Raw genomic sequence first — 20,082 nt, 5'->3', positions numbered from 1 at the left:
CATGGTATAAAAATTGCTGGAGGTCAGTTTTGAGGGGGAAAAATGCAACCAAATTAAAAAAATGTCTAATAGTTTAAAAAAACAAAACAACAAACAATAAATTAACAGAGACAATAATTAGCAGATATATAATATATATATTAGCATTTATATATTAATTTTCAAAAGGGAGAGATTTACAATGTACTTCCATTAATAAATTGTTTTAACTATAGCAAATATTTTGTTCAAACAAAAAACCCTGTTTTCATTCATTTAAGGGTCTGTGTATACTACTACTACTAATAAAAATAACAATAATACTAATAATTACAATAATAATAATAAGAAGAAGAAGAAGAAGAAGAACAACAACAACAACAACAATAGAAAGAACTGTGGATTATCGTAAACTGTGATAACATGAACTGAAATCTCATACCGTAGCAACCCTAGTTACGTGCAGAATCTTTAAATTTCTTAGTATTTGGTTTGTCCCCCTTTTTCTGTGTAGCTTTCATGGCAGTAGGCACAAGAGCTGGCATAAACTTCACAATACTGTAAAAAAGTCAACTCAATTTTACAAATTAGCTTACATTTGAATATGTCTAGAAATAGTGCAGAGTCTGTAAGATTTCTTCTTCTTTCGGCAGAATGTTTTCAAAGTTCTACAACTTGTTGGTATTTTGGACCCCACAGTATGTTGAACTGACATCTTAAAAAGAAGTCCCAATGAGCTCCTCATGACTTTTCTTGAGGGAATACAAGAAGTTGTGTATCAAGCTGTATCAAGGCACAGACGGGCTGCTTAGAAGAATTTAAAATATTCAATATTTTTACCTTATTTACTTATTTCTGGCCAAAAATAAAATGTGAAAAGTTGTTTTAAAAGTGACCTCTTTTATGGTTTGGTATCTCCAAACATTTGGCTTGCACTGTGTATCTGAATTGTCATCTGAATAAACAACACAGGTCAAGGTGCATCATTAAACATGCTTCTACATCTATAAAGGAAATCTAGATTAATAATAAATAGATAAACGTTACCTAAAGAAAAAAAAAAGCAAATGGCTTCTTTTCCTGGATGTGCTTTAAGGCAAAATGACTGAAAGAATTCACTCTGACTTTCAATGGCACAAATCCCTTTTCCTTCTCAGAGAACTGCACATTGCAAACTGAGATTGCGAGGGTTTATAGAACTAAGTCAATATACAAAGGTTATCTTTGGTTTTATTTATCCACCTTCAGATATTCTGTGAAAAGAGGTATTTTGACACAGCTGCATGGTCTGTCTGTCAGTTTGTCACACTGTAATGGCTAGATCATATATGATAAGGCTTGGATGCGGAACAGATGGAGTTGAGGAGCTGACGCTCCTCGGGAGGTGGACAAAGTGTGGAAAGTGTGGAAAGACAACAAGGAAAGCACAGTGTGAGCAATGTTTCACATGATTTATTAGCGTCACCTCAGAGGCATTCCCTCCTTCAGTACAAAGAGAGTAGGGTGGGATAAAGAGGGAGAGATAGAGGGAAAGGGTGGAGAGGTGAAAGAGAGAAGAAAGAGCAGTGAAGTACTTACTTCCCTGTTTATCCGAATCTACAGGGTCCAAAGTCGTAGAGGTGGGGAGGGGGGTAGAAAAAGAGAAGACAGAGGCTAGTTAATGAGAAGCTGAAAGAGCTGTGGGAGCACGAGGTTTGACAGATTACATAAAGGAAGCGGAAGAACAGAGAGAGAGACGGAAATGGGCAGAGAGAGAGAGAGAGAGAGAGAGAGAAAGAGAGAGAGAGGAAGGAAGTGTTAGCATAAGACATTAGAAATGGATGTATATACTTACATGAGTGTGTAAATGGGAATCGAGGTAGCTGTATAAGAGTGTGCGTGTGTGGGTGTGTTTGATGTGCGAGGAGTGTATGTGTGTTTTTAATGTGTAAATGTATTCACACAGGCTTACATGATAATTTAACAGTCTGCCTCTCACTAAAAGCACACTCCCTTATGGCAACTAACTGAAAAAGAAAAACCTAGTAACCTAGTAACCACTGAGTTAATAATCTGAAAGTTGTGGCCAACTGGCATCTAACTAAACACTACTCTTACGATGCAGGTGTTTCTGCAGGAAGCTAATTCTGGGAACACTGGTAAAAGCCCTCGATTGTGTGAGTGCAGCTAGCAAAGCCTGGCCCCACATGCCCTGTACCTTAATGGCCACCATCATAATGATGGGAGTCTAAATAAAAGGCCAGAACTTACCTTAACACAATCCTTAAAAGCCTCCTCTTACTGCCAATTTAAACAAAGCATCAACAACAGCAAGAACACCACCACCACATCCTTTATACTTTCAGCCACAGCACTTTCTTTGCTCCTCCCTTAATGATCCTCAACACTTAGAGACTGGATAATAACCAAGAAAAAATGCTCACTAAATTGGTTCATGTGCTTCAAGTTTTCTCTCTCTCTCTTTTTGTTTAATATGTGAAAGAACGGTGCTAATGGATGGGGTATCAAAGAATCTGGATACAGGTTTTTAATGAAATATGAATTTATCCACAATGCTTTTTGCTTTGATGGGTTTTTGACTGTGCTCCCTTTTTCAATATTTCTGTTAGTGTAAACAGCTATTCATTAATAGAATTATTTACGGTAAACACAAACTAATTCAGCCTTCAATTAAGTAATGCATGTGAAGGAAGCAAAGCTTGCCTGAAATTACATTAAATTATCAATCACAGTAAACCTTAAGGACTATAAATAAATACATGAAGGTTTCTTACAGTGTATGCATCTGTGGTTGCTTGCAAGCGGATCCAGGGCTATTTCAAAATGACTTTAATTTATTTCATGCCATTAAGCAATACAGTCCACTCATACACCCCTTGAAACATATAAAGTATTAAACAGGGCCAGACATACAGTCAAGGTGAGCTGTGTCAGTTTCCCTACGGATTTAGTCGTTTCTGTGAAAAGAGGCTTTGCCATCCAGATATGGCAGTAAATGCTTTATAGGGAAGGGGGACTTTAATGGGGATATCTCCTACTAGGACGGCTGGGTGGCTTTTGACTAGAAGAAGAGTGGACTTGATGGAAATTCACCATGATTAATGTGTTGAATTATCAACAAAGCCCTTCAAAGGGGCATGCAGACCATAAGACCTTCTAGCTTTCTTAAGCACTTTACTAAAAAATCTAGTAGGTAGCCTAAATGTTTGTACTGGACAATAATCTCCTCAAATTAGATTTGCCAGAACCACAATCAATATAACACAGCATCTACAGAGCGAAACCAAAACCCAAACCACCTCTGCAGTGAAAACTCAATTATGAGTCTGAAGCTCCATTGGACAATGATGTTTGCAATACCTCCGGTCAGAGCAAGTAGAGAGAGTGAGGTAGCCAATACAGATATGAAATAGACACAAGGGGAAGTCGGTAAAAACAGAAACACAGCAGTAGTTCTGTGAAGACAGATAAGTCTGAGGACTCACATCGATGTAATTGGCATTGATGTAGTCGGAGTTTGGATCCCCAAGCAGCGGGTGTAACTTCACTCGGTGGCGATCATCTGAAATGTATCCAAACACACACACACACACACACATACACACACACACATTCACATACAGACACAACCAAAAGTATTAGCTGGAGCGCTGAATATGTCTATTTTATACACAGCTTTTATTAGCATCACATTAGATCATGCAATCTGAATCTACTTGTCTGTAATTTAACAACTTGAATTTACACTCTGTGTGTCCCCAATTGATCAGATTAAAGTATATAAGCTATATGGTGCATAATATGCAAATCATCAAAACATCCTGACATGTTTCTGCTTGTAAGTTGAAAAGGAACATTTACATGCAATATTCATCTCACACCAGCCATAGATTTAAATCTTGTGTCTTGTCTCTCATTAAACAACTAGATGTTAACGTTAAGCCAAATTAGTCCTGGAAACAACTGATGTGTCCAGTCGGCTAACAAGTCTTAAAAAATTGCATATATGTATATATATATATATATATATATATATATATATATATATATACACACACATTTTTGCTGTTTTTCACCTTTTGACATAATATGACCCTAGCAGCTATTCTTTCAATTCAATCTTGCTGTTCAAATTGGTTCTGACAGCTGTCTTGAAGAATGAACCAAAAGAAATGTTCCAAAATGGATAAATTCTTCTTACGTTGACTGAACATTAAGAAGACCTTGTCCTTCTACTGTAAAATTGACATTTTGGAGATTCAAGCAGTGTATTGACAGATTTTGGCAGTGGCAATAGACTTATGCAGACACATGCACAATTATTCAATACAAGATTAAAAAGATAACTCACAACCCATTAGCGTATCATGTCTTCCCTTTGTTTTATCCTTCTTCTTTGTGACATCCCAGCCTTCAAAGAAGCTCTAGGAAAGAGATCAGTGTGTGTGTGTCAGCTTTTCATATAGAAATGTTCAATGTCAAATCACAAATCACTAATGTTCTCAGCACAGAAGTACTTTTACAGCCTTTGACACTTCAAGGAGAATGTAATCATGTAAGCATCTGCAATGCTGGGCAGAGTTAAGATTCCTCTGTAAGCTTAATGCATTTCAAAATTTCAGGCCTTTGACAGGACATACCAAGAGAGATAAGATATTCTAATGTATAATCTCATAGAAATCTTTTCTCATTAAAAAAAACTCTATGCTTGTCCATGTTTCCTTTGTTGCTATGGCAATGTACTAAAATAAACACTCATTAGCCACAGTCCCTCTGTGAGAGGTCTGGCAACATCAGTCCCAGTTGGTGGGCTGCTAAATAAATATATAAATATATAAATAAATAAATAAATAAGAAAAAAAGAGAGAAGCAGAGAATCTAAACACACCATCCTGCCATTCATTGCAAAAAAGAGAAAAAAGGAGAAAGGAAGAGGAAGAGGAAAAGAGTAGAGTAGACTTTATACCCCCTACCAGTCACAAAACAACCCTGCCAAGAAAGAAAGTCTAGGATTACACACTGCCACCTTCTCTTTACAACTAGTGCAACTCTCTAAATGCTCTACTCCACTCCTCAGGGCTGCCAAGCACACAAGAACGCCTCAAGAGTATTGTTTGGCAGAACTGGATGACTGAACAAAAAGCAGGTGAGGGGGCTCACACGGAGTACTTAACCACAGAGCAAACAACAGTAATTACTGTCCATTATAGGTAATGACAGGCCACTGAGGAGCTAGAGTGGCTCATAAGCTCTTGTTAGGAGTGAGTTTAGTTAGGACTCACGGGCAATGCTCGTCATCTGCACTTTCCATCGGCAATGAATCAGGCCATTACTGCCCCAAATTATTGGAAAGCAGAAAAACATAAAAACATCTAATTTTAGCTCAATCTGAAAGAGGAAATGTAAAATAATTAGAAAAGCATGCAATAAATCTACTCCTCAACAGGTGAACCAACACCCTTGTGTCCAATGGCATTAAGGACTTAAGGATTATGTAACCAGTGGATTATCTGCACAAGGTGCTCATAGGGGTCAATTAATGCTTATTAATGATGTGTTTATAGTTGTCAGCTTGGGTTCGAATAAAATAAACCCTGTTTCTTAGAATAAAACTGAACACTGATTTTCGAACTCTGGTGTGCATCAAACAAGCGGGTCGAGATCACCTGAACAGGTGGGTCCCTGTCCGTTTCTAGACAAACTCTGGTGTGGTTCATTTGAACCATAGACATCTAAACAAACCAAGCGCATGCCGTGATGTCACAAGATCGTTGTTTAGAGGCGTACTTCAACAAACAATCTGCTAGATGTTTATTGGCTATGACCGCTGTACTGCAAATGAACTCCTGTCCGCTAGTTATTGCTCTTCCTGGCTAACACCAGCATTAACGTAAGACACGTTTTGTCCTTTCCTGCTCAAAAACAATCAATAAACTCTTCAAACCTTGACCTAGAGGGAAAACCACTGAGGGTTCAAGTTCGGGCAGCTCTATTTCCATCTTTGTCTCTCCTCCTTATCCCTCCATCATGGTATAGATCAATGTCCAGTGTTCATCTTCCACTGGGAAATAAGGTTTATGAACCAAGGTTTGAGGTTAAGCTCCGACTTTTCCCCTTTGTTTCATCTCTTTCCATTATGAGGTCCAGCGATAAAGTCAGCTCTCTCTTTCTCTCACACACACGCACACATGCAGTATATGTGCATGCACTCACAAATGCTCACAAACACATATAGACACACACAAAGAGTGTGTATATTGATTTTGGACCAAGACTGTTCCACTTGAGGGGAGGGGGAGTTTAATGAGTCTACAAGCACAGTTCCAGAGGGGCTGGCTTGTACCGGCACATTGATTGGACAGAGAGATGTTTTGTCTCACAGCTTTGCTTGTGGGGAAGCTGACAACAGAGGCAGAAGAGCCCACAGTTCACACATACACACCACTGAGAAGAGAGGTGAAGGAGAAGTGGTGATAAGCCAGAATTACTTGAAGAAAACAGCAAACTGAATGCAATGCATGAACGGTCAAATAAAAAGCTACAACCTATTTGTAACAGGTTACGTTTACTACAAAGGCAATATAGTACACTTTTATTTTTTATGAACATGTTTCAGAGAGGCAGGGTTTCTATGGCTTACCCCTGGGGTTGGTACTAAGCTTCCTTAGTATTCTTTGATTAACATTACGTACTAAATATATGGATCTGATATTTTTAATGCCTGTGGGGAATTTGTTTTAGTTCATTCAGTCACACATTTAGAGCACAAGCAAGACTGGGCACATATGTGTGTTTGATAACCAGTCAGTGTTACAGTCCCTACCAGAAGACTGAGGTCCGGCCAAATCAGGTATACCAAGTCAACCACATCAAATCCAAAAACGAAAACCCACTTTATGGAGCCCGCTTTGTGCCCAAGGGCACTGTCATGACAAAGAAAGTTTGAAAGCACAGAAAAGGCCATTGATGGGTCAGTAGTATTTCCCTTCACTGAAACCAGGGGCCCAAGTCATGAACAACTGCTCCAGACCATTATTCCTCCTCAGCCAAACTTTACAGTTGACACTGCATATGCGCAGATAGCATTCTCCTGGCATCTACAGAAACGAGATTCATCCGTCAAAATGACAGGGGTACAGCATGATTCATATTTTCACTGCTCTGGAGTCCAATGGCAGCGTGGTTTTCCCCAGCCATTCTAACTAATGCTTCACTTTGTTCAACACCGAACCTGGTTTACCTCAGCATACTACACCTGAACATACTGTACTCATTCCTTTATATGCAGAAATCGTTGGAATATATATTTATTTCATTTTATTGTTAGTATATTAACACGTTCATGCACATTTCTGTATTTACTGTATTGTTTTTTTATTGCACTGATTAAGAGCTCTTCTGCTGCCATTGCTTCCAGAGGAAGTATATAACTCAGTAGTAAATCCTGCAACAAAAACATGTTAGGTGCTTCTAAACATGTTAGGTCCTGAATTCTGCAAAGATGTTAAAAAGATGGCATCCTTTGAAAGTTATTCATTACCAATATCTCCAATCCACTACCTTGGTATCCACCACAGTGTTACTGAACAGTTCAATACAGAACTGTCATTTATGTTTTGTCAGCATTGACTTGCATTGCATCAAGCTAAGCCATGGAGTGGAGAGAGACAGACATCCTACCTACTCACAGAGAGTGAGGCCAATTATGCTGTCATACAGGCCACAGATGGATCACTGGGGCTAAACTTGTGATCTCCCCAAAACACTTAGATGGCTGTGCCACTAACAGAGATATTTGTGTATGTGCATATTTCTTCATTATGAGTTATATGAGCATATGCAAGTATATAGTGGGATGTGCAGAGAAGGGGCTCTCCACAATGGTCCAGTCGGACTAATCGCCCTTGCAATCATGTTGAACAGATTGAACACCTTGAACAAACCAGCCGCAATGTGAGACCTTAGAAGACTGCACGACATCTGCTCCCATGAACACTGCTATCCACTCTAACAGTGATGGTTTATTAATATCCCACAGTGTAGTTGGTGTCACTAGACTAAGTTGAATTGAAGCAATCTGTGGGGACAGCTGTGGGACTATCAAAAATACCAGGATACATCACCAGAAAGGATGGCTTTTTTTCCTAGTCTTTTTGATTCGGCTTCACCCACCTCATACTCCTGTTTGAAACCATAGCCTTCTGCAGTCTTCATCTGGTTGATGTGCTGCAGCAGATCGGCCACACGCACAGCTGGATGAAGCTGTCCCGTGTGGTAAGGGGAGCCCTTACGCCCACACTGTCTCCGGGGCGAGCCACCAAGCAGACTGCTGGACTCATTCATAGAACTGCGTGGATCACCTGGGGAGAAAGATTCACAAACAGACACAGGCGCACGCGCACACACACACACACACACACACATTAACTACTCTGAAGTGTTTAATGGGGAAAATGTCTAGACACAAATAAATAAATAAAAAACAGCTACCCTGGGTATTGTCTTTTTCAACTCCTGTGTAATTACGTATTCATAAACATGACTGTGGAGAACATTATAAATTCAGGACTTCAAGTGGTACATGAAAGTAAAACAGCAGCCAGAAGTGAGGAATGTGAGACATAGCCAGCATATATGCTGAAGAACATGCTGCAGACTCAAGAGAGCTTTGAGACAGCTTTGAGATATGCCATTAATGCTTCATTTTGATCAAGAGAACTCCTCATTCAAACATGAACTATTAATTGTTCATTGAATCAAACAGTTTTGAGCCAAATAAATTATTTTGTATTCCTGCCCCAATTTCCACAATAACGATAGCTTAGAATCAGAAGGCACAAACTCTATTAGCTATGTTTTATTTATCTGCCTCTGGTCTCATGCTGACTAATAGCAAACTCCAAAGGTGACCAAAGGCCTACAATCAAAACTAGAAACTGATCGTTTTCTTACATCCGCACTAATTAAGTCATTCAGTCACAAACACCAGTGTAGGTTTAGGTCACAAACATTATGAACGGCATGCAAAAAGTTTGGGCACCCCTGGCCTGTTAGTTCTGTGGTTAGACAAAACTGATCTTTTTAACAGTTTAAGCAATATTAGTGCATTATGTTTTTGTTCAATTTTAGAGTTTAAAAAGGAACACCATTCAAACATTTGGGCACCTAAAGAGATTTGAGCTCTTAGGCAACTTTTACCAATATCTGAGACCTTTGGCATTGGATGTTTTCAAAGAAACATCCATATCAATAACAAGCTAAATGTATACATAGAACTGTTTGGCCACAATGAGTAACCCTTTGCTTCTTTCTTTCTGAACTGTGTTTAAATGGTGTTCAGTGGGCCATGGGAGGCATCGTGATTTAGCTCTTGCACTTCTATAGTAGCTCAGCTGCATGTAGCAGCACAATTGCTATAGAATAGAGAGGGCCAGGGGTGATGTAGGCGAGCTGAGTCATTAATTTAACTCTGCTGAAATTTCCAGAAAGGCAGAACAGGGTGGAAATGACCTAAACTGCAGGAAAAGAGGTATTATCTGAGGTATGAGTTATGGTACACTTGAGTCCAGCACTAAATGACCAGTGATAATGAGCATGACTTTTTTCCCCTACGTTTTGATTTCTTGGCAGTGAATTGTATAAAAGCCACCAGTGTGGGTCACATATTTCTATCTGTATTAGATTCTTATCCAGAATGCAGCGGCACGGGTCGTCTTTAATGTTTCTAAGTTCAGCCATGTCACTCCACTGCTGAGTTCTCTTCACTGGCTTCCTGTAGCTGATTCCCACATCAGATTCAAAACCCTGATTCTGGTCTACAAAGCCAATAACGGACCAGCCCCTCCGTACTTGATGGCAATGGTCAAAAGCTGATCCGCACCAAGAGCCCTTTGAGCTTCAAGTACGGCTCGGCTTGACCCCCCATCCCTTAAAATCCACGGAAGACAAGCGTCCAGGCTTTTTTTTGTCCTGGCACCGAAGTGGTGGAACAAACTTCCCCTGGGTGTCCGAACAGCAGAGTCGCTCACTGTCTTCAAACGTAGACTGAAGACCCATCTCTTGAGAGAGTACTTGGGCATATAGTAGAGTATTATGGTCTCCATACTGACTTGTGTTTAGTAGTGTCTAAACTTAGAGGTCTCTTGGAATTTTTAGTCTATTCAAACTAGCTGAGGTTATTCTTGAGTAAATAGCAAAGCGCTTTTGTAAGTCGCTCTGGATAAGAGCCTCTGCTAAATGCTGTAAATGTAAATGTAGAATGCATTACCTGTTTATTCTGAATACTGTGTTGTATTTCAGTTACGTTTCTAATATTTATGACATATGAGCTTCTCATATCTGATGGATATGTGTGTGTGTGTGTGTGTGTGCATGCGTGTGTGTAGATGGCTGTCTCTTACTGCGGGTACTGCAGGTGTGGGCATCCATAAAGGACAGAGCCATTCTCTCGTCCTCCTGCAGTGTGCTCTGGTCAGCGAAGCTGCGCTCCATTGAGCCCATCATATTACTCTTCTCCTGCCTGTAGGTAATGGGAGTCTTATTCATGTTCACCGGCTTCCTACTGATAACACAGAGACAGAAAGAGTGTGAAAGAGAAGAAGAAAGAAAAAAAAAGATGGAGAAAGGTAGAGGAAGAAACAGAAAGAAAGGGATAGAGAGAGAGAGAGAGAGGTATTGTTACTCTACTGATGTGCTCTCTAAACAGCACTAAGCTAAAAGCAATGGGAAATGATGGTGTGCAATGGAGGAAAAGCCACTTACGGATAGTAAGAGTAAGAGTAGTAGTCCCTTCTGGAGAGGAGAAGAAAGAGGAAAGAGAGAAAAAAGAGAGGTAGAGAGAGAGAGAGAGAGAGCCACAGAGAGAGAGAAAGAGAATAAGGGAGAGGGGACATGAGATGCAAGCATTGCCAGTGCCCTGATTAGTGTGAAAAATGGCAGGCTGTTAGAGGCTTGCTTTGGCCACGCCAGCAATGTGACACATGCAGCACCTAGGCAGTGACAGACACAGCCGCAGCCAAAGCAGATATGGCCTAATCAAATATGTTGCCTTGTTAGCTTTTAATGAATCAACCAAATGCTGTGCTGCCAGAGAGAATTTCACTATCACCAGCCACAGAAGCAACTTCATGGTGGCTTAGCAGCATAATTGGTCCTAATGATGGAGACTTAAAAATACTGAAATTCTCAATTAAGTACTGTTTTGTGTATTTCCGCTGTGAACAGAATATCAAACATTATCCCATCTTCTTATCACCCAAAGTTTTCATTTAAGGATATTAGTTGTAGGCTGAGGCAGAACATCTTCTTAACATCTTCTTAATGCTATTGTTGTTTTTTATGTTTACATGTAAAGAACATGATTTAAAAAGTTAATAAATTGTAGATTTTTTATTTTGCTAGAAAGAAAATACACAAATATGAATATACACAGTCATATGAGAAAACTATGACCACCTACCTAATAATGGGAATAACCACCCTTAGCTTGGACGACAATAGAGAGATGCTGTGGCATAGACTGTATTAGGTGACAGAAGGTGTTTATTATAGAGGTTAACTGGTCCACAGTTGTCAATTGCTTTCCACCACTGCTCTGGAGTTGTCGTTCCCCTCTGGCATCAATGGCCCTTGGGGCAGCACTGTTATGTCTGTTATGGGGAACGACAACTATGTCGAGTGGTACAGAGCAATCAACGTGTCACTGTGGAGAAGTTAACCGCTATAAAAAAACACCTTCCGTCACCCAATACAGTCCATGCCACAACATCTTACTAGTGTCATCCCAGCCAAAGTTGGTTATTCCCACTATTAGGTAGGTGGTCATAATATTTTGATAAGACTGTGTACTTCAAATATCAGATGCCCTTTATCCAATTTAATTTTAAATGTGTGCACATAACACAGAAAGAGCTTCAATTCAACATGCTCATCCATTTTACTATGCCCACAGCAATTTAAGATGATGCGCTGACATATGAGCTACTCCCATCATTAACGTAACAGCTGAATATTTCACACTTTGTCCATCGCAGGATCTGTTCAGTAGCTGCCCCAGCATCACACTGGGAAATGTGTGTGAGCGAGAGATAGCAAGAGGAGGCATTGCTCAGACTGCTGGTGGAGATGACACTGTGAGCTAGATGCAATGGATCGTGGGTCATTTCTCTCATCTGCACCTAGATCTGGAGACCTTTGGAGAAGCATGCTAATTATCTCCAAAAGCACACCTTTTCCCACCCAATTATCAGCTCGTTTCTGGGTCAGGCTGATGCCAGGCCAGGCCTAATTAAGTGAGTAATTGAATTGCGCCTCTCCTTAATTAAATATTTCACACCCAGATAATCTCAGAAGATGAAAGTCCCATGCTGCTGCTCTGCTACAACATGGGAGAATGCTAACTTGGCTGTCCTGAGCGACTGATGGCTTCAGTGATAGGCTATATAAGAAATAGCTGGCTTCTAACATTTACGCTATGCCGACTCCAACCATAAGTGAACCATAAGTGCTTCTCAACACCAGAAAAGAGTAGTAGGGACTGGGAAAAGAGTTTCATCTATATGTAAAAATCCAGTACTGTGCAAGTTTTCAAGTTGCATACACACTGCAGCCATTCATGGTTTATGGTAATTTATGGTAAAGCATAACATGCCATGTCACAGACCTAATATGGGCTACAATATGAGCTACAGGTTGTTCCATATGATGCTTACCCTTTCTTTATGATGATGATGATGGCCCCTAGCAGCAGGATGAGCACCACCAGACCGCCGGCACACACACCAAGGATCAAACCCATCTCCTCAGAGTGCTGGGACACCTCCAGAGCCCGCCGGTGGTCCTTACAGGCCGCTGGTGAACACACACACATTTATGCAAATATATAGACAATTAAAACATACGCGAACCCATTGGCATTCAAACACTTCCGTTTATAAAACTGTATAAAACTTAACCCCAAAAACATGTTTCACTGAAAACCACCAACTGATGAAAAAACACTTAACTAAACTGTACTTGATAATATTTTGGAACATTTGCAGTTTACTTAGGTGTTATGAAACTAATTGAACCAGAGGCTCTGTACCTTGTATGATAAACCACTGACTGTTTTGTACCTTCACTGAACTCATTACTTCATGGAATGGAACTGGAATAATACGCAACCAGGGCAATGAATGGACGACTGAACATATTAGTGGTATACAGCGATTTCCCATAAAACCTCTCTTTGGAAATCTGTCTGGGGGTGAGTGGGTTATTTGTAAGAATCCAGCACATTTTGAAACATTCCCAGTGAACACAAAGCCCATGGATTCAAGGAAAAAAAAAAGAACCAAGCATTTGAACTCTGTCAATATCTTGGAACAAATGTTATACAAGCATGACAGGAGCATGCTTCTTCCAGCAGGAACACATCAGCTACACCCAAATGACTATTTATCCCCTGCGCCCGTCTGCACTGACAGCGCAGCGGAATGGGTCACTTCACACAGTGAATCTCCACAGGAAAGCCTGACTCTCATTCACACTGGACAATGAGGCTGCGTGATCGAAGAGTAAGCAAAGAGCGTGTGCCTGCATGCAATGAAGGCTGGAGCAAATTAACCTGACCACACTTCAGATACCCTCTGTCAGCTGTATAGCAGAGATGTGTGTGTGTGTGTGTGTGTGTTTGTGTTTTGTTTTTCGCTGGAAAGTGAGTGGCTGAAGTAGAAGCTGACAGTTGCAGTTATGCCTTTAAATAAAAAAGCAATTCATTCTATTTTTCTCTACTAATAGTTCAGAGAGAAGGTTAGAGATTCACTCTAAAAAACACACGCTATTCTGAGTCACTCAAAAGCAAAAGGACAAACGTGTGTTTACTAGAAAAAGCAGGCTGGACAGGGGCCAGTCATTTTTTTCTTATTTTCTCTATGACAACAGTCTTCATTTCCAAGTGATTGGATCACCTATAAACTATTCACCTCTGCTCCCAGGTGAGTTTTCACATTTAGACAAAATACTTTGATTTAAACAGCTGTTAATTGAAGTGTAATCGAATATGTAGTGTAGTCTGTTTATGTTAAGATCCAGTTCAATTCCACAGAAAACTGCAATGGATTTCGAAGTCAATTCCAAAGTCAAAAGCTGGCACATGGAAAAAAAATGGAAACTGATAACTGACTGTTTATTTGACTTGCTATAAGCAGTTGTTGGATGTTCAAATGCTGACCTATCAAGACTAAACAGATAAATCAAGAAAACAATCTGTTCTCTTAAAACGTAGAAGAAGGGGTGTGATATCAGGTCATTTATAGTCTGTATTAGCCTGATGAAAGCCTTACTCTAATAACAGCTGGATCATTTACTCACTGTCTCAAACACTGTCTGTCCGTACCTTACCATAGAGCTCCTTTGTCATTAGGCTAGTGATCTAGTTTCCCCGCTCTTAGCATTTCCTAAAGGCCCCGGTGCCCTGGAAGCTTGTGGGCCGAGGGAGAGAAAGTCAGCTTGGGCCTGGGGAAAGAGGTCTGCTTCAGAGCTCTCTGTACAAGGCCAGGGCTAAAAATACAAGAGTATGGATGGAGGGATCTGGGGCAGGGGAAAAAGAAATAAAACATGGCTCCCCTCCATCTCCACGCCCAAGGCCTTTCCACAACTCCCTCAATTGCCTGTGACAGCTAACACTCAGAGAAAGAGCTTAGTGACAAAGAGATGGGAAATAACAAGTGAAGTCAATGCAATTATAGACCCTTTGCACCTCTGTGAACACAAGCCGGTGAAGCTGACTCAGCTATTTATCTGCATGAAACTTAGCAGAATATCCAAGTAATTACCGGAATGCCTCATGTGAACAGGAGCTGATACATTACCGGGAACACATGAACATGAGCATGCATGACTCTAGAGAAGTGGTCTGCACGGCTTCTGAGCAAAAGCGATGCAGTGTAGCCAGCGTCTGCACATGATTCATACATTAAATGACTTTTATGATGAAGTCATCATGTTCTCTTTACCAAGACTTTAATATCAAGTATGAGCACACACATTTAGGTAAAAGCCTCTTTCCACAGGCCCTCCGGTGGTTGTTCTGCTGACTGGATGTTTTTTTTTCTTATTTGGTAACTCCATAGAAGTCATGGTGTGTGCATGTTCTTATGATCAGTGTACAGAATCTGCACACCTGATGTGTGAGTCTACAAGAGGATGTAATTCTTGTTGGATACACTGTGTTTTTTCTTACGTCTGAACGCATGAGGTTATTCAGAGCATAAAATCGCACAAAATGTTTAATGCCTTCATTTAATATGCTCTAAGACCATGGTAATGACTCTGAATTTACCCCATGATTGACTAAAATATGCATTTGGCTTTTGTTAGGAAACTCTGATGCACAGCTGTAGTTCAGTTCAGCAGTTTAGGAAGTGTGTGCCAACTTTCTGAATTGTTCTCTCTGCATTTTAACCCATCTGTGTGTCTCACAGTAGGAATCTATATCATAACACCCAACTCATCATATCTTAACAACAAATAAAGACGTGCAATGTGCATGAAATATGGATGGGGAAACATCCATTAAAGTTTGCGGCGGGTCTGATCAGATTTTCGTCGTCGTGCCACAGTTCCTTTTTGAATATCAATTAAGCCAAACACGAGCATGAAATTTGTTTCAAGATTAATGCGAGCACCTGCTGAGTGCCCCCAAAATGGAAATTGGCACTTAGAGAAGAAATGAGAGTCTATTGTTGTGTGAAGACTGCCAAGGGACTGTTAATTAAACTGTCACCTGCAAGTTGAAATGGAGGCCGTGGATGCTTGGTTGTGTAAGCCTGTGCAATTTTACAACACTTTGAGCACATTACGGGGGCGACACAGACATTGTTCTTCCCTACATTCCGCTTAGGCAGATTTATATAACAGATGGAACAAAATGACCCAGTGAGTTTTTTTTTACCTGTTCATTCACACTAGAGTATCTAAACATGACAATCCAGTGTGATGCAACACAATTAAATATGTGGAAATACTATTCAGATAAATGCCACATTATTTCAGTCTTCAATCTGGCTGCAGGTGCATGTAGACATTCATCATTTAACCCCTTAATGCAGCGAGCCTTATTACACACTACGGCGTATTATTCAGGAACTACAGCAACTTCTTTGTTCATGTATTCTTTGGTAATAAAAGTTTGTAATAACACGTTCGGTCCCGCTGGCGGGCCATATGTTGTTTAAGGGGTTAATCATGAAATCTGTGATATTTTTTATGACAGACATAATAACCACACATCCTATTTTTGATTACGTACAGTCACTTCACTTTTTACACTTTTTTTAGCCCCAATTCCAAAAAATTTACATTGTTCTACATGTTAACTGTCAACATGACAATGCAAAAGAGCAGTTAACCAAATATCAGACCAACAGTGATGAATACAGATTATAGACTACATATAAACATATGATATTGCAGCCACTGCTTCAGAATTTTATGAAAACTCATGAAATTGCAATTACAAAACTTTAATGTGGCTTTTAATTTGAAATGACAAATACAAAGACTTAGAGACCTGATGATGCCCAACCCAGTCTTCCTATCTCTACATACCTGACAAGAGGGAGGGATAAATAAGAAAGACAGGGATAGGAGATAAGAGAGAAAGGTCAATTAAACTAGCTAATGTTAAGTTAAGATTTTACAGTTGAAAAGAACTTTGAACTCATTTGCAGTGTAACGTTAAGCCTGTCGCACACTGAAGCCGACACTGTACAATTCCTCAGTACACCACGCAGCATTCTGTCAGTACAACACTAAATTAAAGGCACAGAAAGCCACAGTAGATCACAGTAAACTTGAAATATACATAGTGAAAGGCAGCCAGTCAATTGGTAAACAAACAAATGCTAAGACCAGGTTACCTCAGCTAACTTTTTCTTACTATCCTAGCCCTATACAGCTCATACCTTTCAGACCAGTGTGCGAGTATGCCCCTGCTGCTAAAAAAAATCCTAGAGGAAACACTGTATCTATATATTATGATATATAGAACCAGGTGCTCCAGCACCCTCCCCTCGCACAGGCGATCATGCATGTCAATTCTGACAACAAATGAGTGCAAAGTAGGGAAGGCAGGGGCTGCAGACTGTGTGTCTATCTGCGTGCCAAAAATAAACAGTATAACGAACCTCTGTATCAACATCTATAAGCAAAAGATAGTGTCAACAAATTCTGGATACATGCAGAAACATTCAACAAACCATCAAGTGTCTGATCAGTATCTGATGTTTGTTTGTTGATGTTTTTGGCACTCAGTGCTCCAATATGAGTAGTTGTATTCAGGGCCAGGGCCTGAGAATGTTGCTGGGCAATATATTTAAAATATTGATATACTCAAAACTCTTTTATACAAGATAAAACACCACATGCGCTACTTAGGTTACCATCTGTACCATAAGTACCATAGATACCATCTGTACCATAGATACATCGCAATTAACAGGAGAAGCATTACGACTTTATTTCACCATCTCAAACAATATAATCCAGAGCAGTTTGCTGAGTCAGTGAATTACCATTAACAGTGCAATTGTCTTGGGTTTGTTATTTTATTAAATCACTTGTTGGTTTTGGTTCTAAAAATAAATACTGATACTTTATGACGAGAATTCTAATGATTGTATATCAGCATTTCTCTTAAGCATATTGAGATATTTTTATCTCATATTTTTCTAGTTATATCGCTCAATCCTTTTTGGAAATGAGAATGAAATAAATTGGTATGCAATCGCATTCACTATAGCTCCTTTAGTTTTCTGTTTTCCGCAGTGATATTTATAATAATTGGCTTAATACGTTCATTACAACCCTCATTTATTTAATGGTTTGTCTGTTTAATGCTCTGGGTGAGAGGAGAAGAGGAAAGGCATTTTGTTCGTCAATATGTTGAGGTGTGATTAATCATAGTCCATCTGTACTGTGTGTGCATGTGTGTGTTTGTGTGTGTGTGTGTGTGTGTGTGTGTGTGTGTGTGTGTGTGTAGCAGATGGAGGATGAGACAGTTCCAAAATGGCTGCTCTCGCCTCTTGGCTTCATGCTCTAAAGGCTCCATTCCACCTTCATTACTCAGTCAATAAAATGACCCCACCCGCCCGCACACACACACACACACCCTACCCCTTCAAAGTCAATTTAGCCCCAAGGCTCAGTACACCCTAAGCGAGAGCTGAGAGCTATAAATATGGTCGCCCCAGCTCTGCGCTCTGACAGCGCTCAATAGGAACCCGAGGAGGCCTTTGTTGTCATCTGGATGGGTGTTCACGCCTCCTGATCTTTTTCATGTTTGTGAGGGGGCTGTGACAGGCCTGGGCCTCGTCATATTGATGGGTACAGGTGTGTGTATTAGCGCTGTTTGATGTGGAGGGCTCTCTCGTGAGCGGACAGGCTTCTGAGTGCTCATCTTGCTGGCCTCTCGGTTGTGTGCCAGCCCGGGACTGGCCACCAGTGAGCACCATCCTTTGATACGGCCTGACCCCCCACTGCCAGCACCCAAAACAAACATGATGAAAGGCTGACCTGTGCTCTTCCGCTGTTTTCTGCCCTTTTGTCTGCTTTGTGGACAGGTTTATGTGTGTGCATGTGTGTGCGTAGAGATAGTGAGAGAGAAAGCGAGAGAGAGGAGGAGCTCGCACCCTGAAGGAAAGGGGGTATACGCATGTCGAAAATAGCAATAATAGCAGTAGTTTGTATCATAACTAATGTAACAATGTAAAATTAAAGTTAAAGAACAGATAAAGTACAGTTAGATATTAATACAAACATCCAGTTAGTTGTCTGTTAAGATTACAATTATTTAGCTCATTAGTCCTCAAACAGTTAATGATCCATTTAACACATTGTTTAAAAGCCTGCTTTTAAACTGGCTTACAAATATGCTTCTCTTTACCAGGGCATTATTCACTGTTAATATGCTAATAGTTAATTCATTGTGAAGAACTAGACCTTAAAATTAAGTGTAAAAACTTCTGATTAATAAAATGGGTCTTTTTCACTTGGGGCTTTTTTCCAAACCCAGGTCCACTGGCTCTGTGAGTTCAGTACGTTAGGTCAAGTGTGAAAGTTTTCCAGCCTGGGAGCACTCCTGAGCACCGATCTCTGGTTCACCTGAAATCTGTGGCCTGGAATTCCCTTCAAGCAGACGCTTCTACCACTGCTTGTGGGGTTGGGTCATTGGTTCCATTTGTCATGTGAAACCTACTCCTACAAGATCGGCTCCTTGTTTGCAGGTGATCCAAAAATGAGCTTAGAAAAGTGATGTTCGTAATGGATCCACCGTTTTTATAGGGAAGCACAGTGATAAAGAGTGACAAACAAGCCCAAAATCGGTCCTGTGTTCGGGACAAGTGGGAAATGCTCTTTGACTTATTCAGCTCATGAATGTTAAACAAGCTAATGTAAAATAAACAGATTTGAATATTCATTCTAACTTGATATGCCAGTGAAGCCTCTTTGAATTGAGTGCGTTCAAAGAAAGACACAGCCAACAAAGACTAAAGAAACAGATATTCTTCCTTATCTGCACACTACACTGTATCCCCCGGGAAATCTACTGATAGTTGCTCTGCAGGTCAGAGAGCTGAGCACTGTGGGAATAAGCTCACCGGTGAGACTGGCTAGTGACACACTGCAGAGCATAAATGTGGTTCAGGCTTGAGAAGGGATCTTTAAGCAAGAGCCTGCAACAGTAAACGAAGACCAGCACAGCTCGGGATTAGGAGACAAGCCTGCTCCAACACTCACCTTTTCGGGCGATGCGGATGCAGTTTATCCTGGTTTCCTGAAGGGAGAGAGAGAAAAACACACACGAGAATGTAGAGTCAGTGAAATGCTGCACAAAGCCAACTGCTGCAGAGGCATTACTGTTTGATACCTGATGGGATGTTAAATCAGCTCATACTGATTTCAGCACATTCAACAACAGCAGGAAACAGGAAATAAGACTTATTAAACACATAAAAACAGTAGTGCTGTTTTCTATTACTACAAGCGAGTGTGTGTGTGTGTGTGTGTGTGTGTGTGTGTGTGTTATATGGTGGAAATGCGAGTAACTGCAATGCAAAGAAA

The 20,082-nt window shown here is 40.4% G+C and overlaps 1 protein-coding gene across 10 annotated transcripts in view; it reads right to left on the bottom strand.

Annotated features, from left to right (window-relative positions):
• ptprub (protein tyrosine phosphatase receptor type Ub) overlaps nt 1-20,082 on the bottom strand; it is a 236,546-nt gene that overhangs the window by 26,473 nt on the left and 189,991 nt on the right. For 5 of the 10 annotated variants that reach the window (XM_072679783.1, XM_072679782.1, XM_072679787.1 and 2 more), the window contains 8 exons: nt 19,759-19,795; nt 12,690-12,828; nt 10,741-10,770; nt 10,380-10,540; nt 8,152-8,339; nt 4,331-4,403; nt 3,465-3,541; nt 1,558-1,575 (listed from right to left, as the gene is read on the bottom strand). In XM_072679783.1, the coding sequence (XP_072535884.1) occupies nt 1,558-1,575; nt 3,465-3,541; nt 4,331-4,403; nt 8,152-8,339; nt 10,380-10,540; nt 10,741-10,770; nt 12,690-12,828; nt 19,759-19,795 (723 nt within the window). The remainder of the gene's footprint in view (nt 1-1,557; nt 1,576-3,464; nt 3,542-4,330; nt 4,404-8,151; nt 8,340-10,379; nt 10,541-10,740; nt 10,771-12,689; nt 12,829-19,758; nt 19,796-20,082) is intronic. The other 5 variants (XM_072679785.1, XM_072679790.1, XM_072679784.1 and 2 more) reach the window with 4 other exon arrangements.

This window comes from Salminus brasiliensis, chromosome 5, assembly GCF_030463535.1.
Source record: "Salminus brasiliensis chromosome 5, fSalBra1.hap2, whole genome shotgun sequence".
NCBI classification, from domain to species: Eukaryota; Metazoa; Chordata; class Actinopteri; order Characiformes; family Bryconidae; genus Salminus; species Salminus brasiliensis.
The sequence above is the reverse complement of the archived record's forward strand: the minus strand, read 5'-3'. Positions and strand labels throughout refer to the sequence as shown.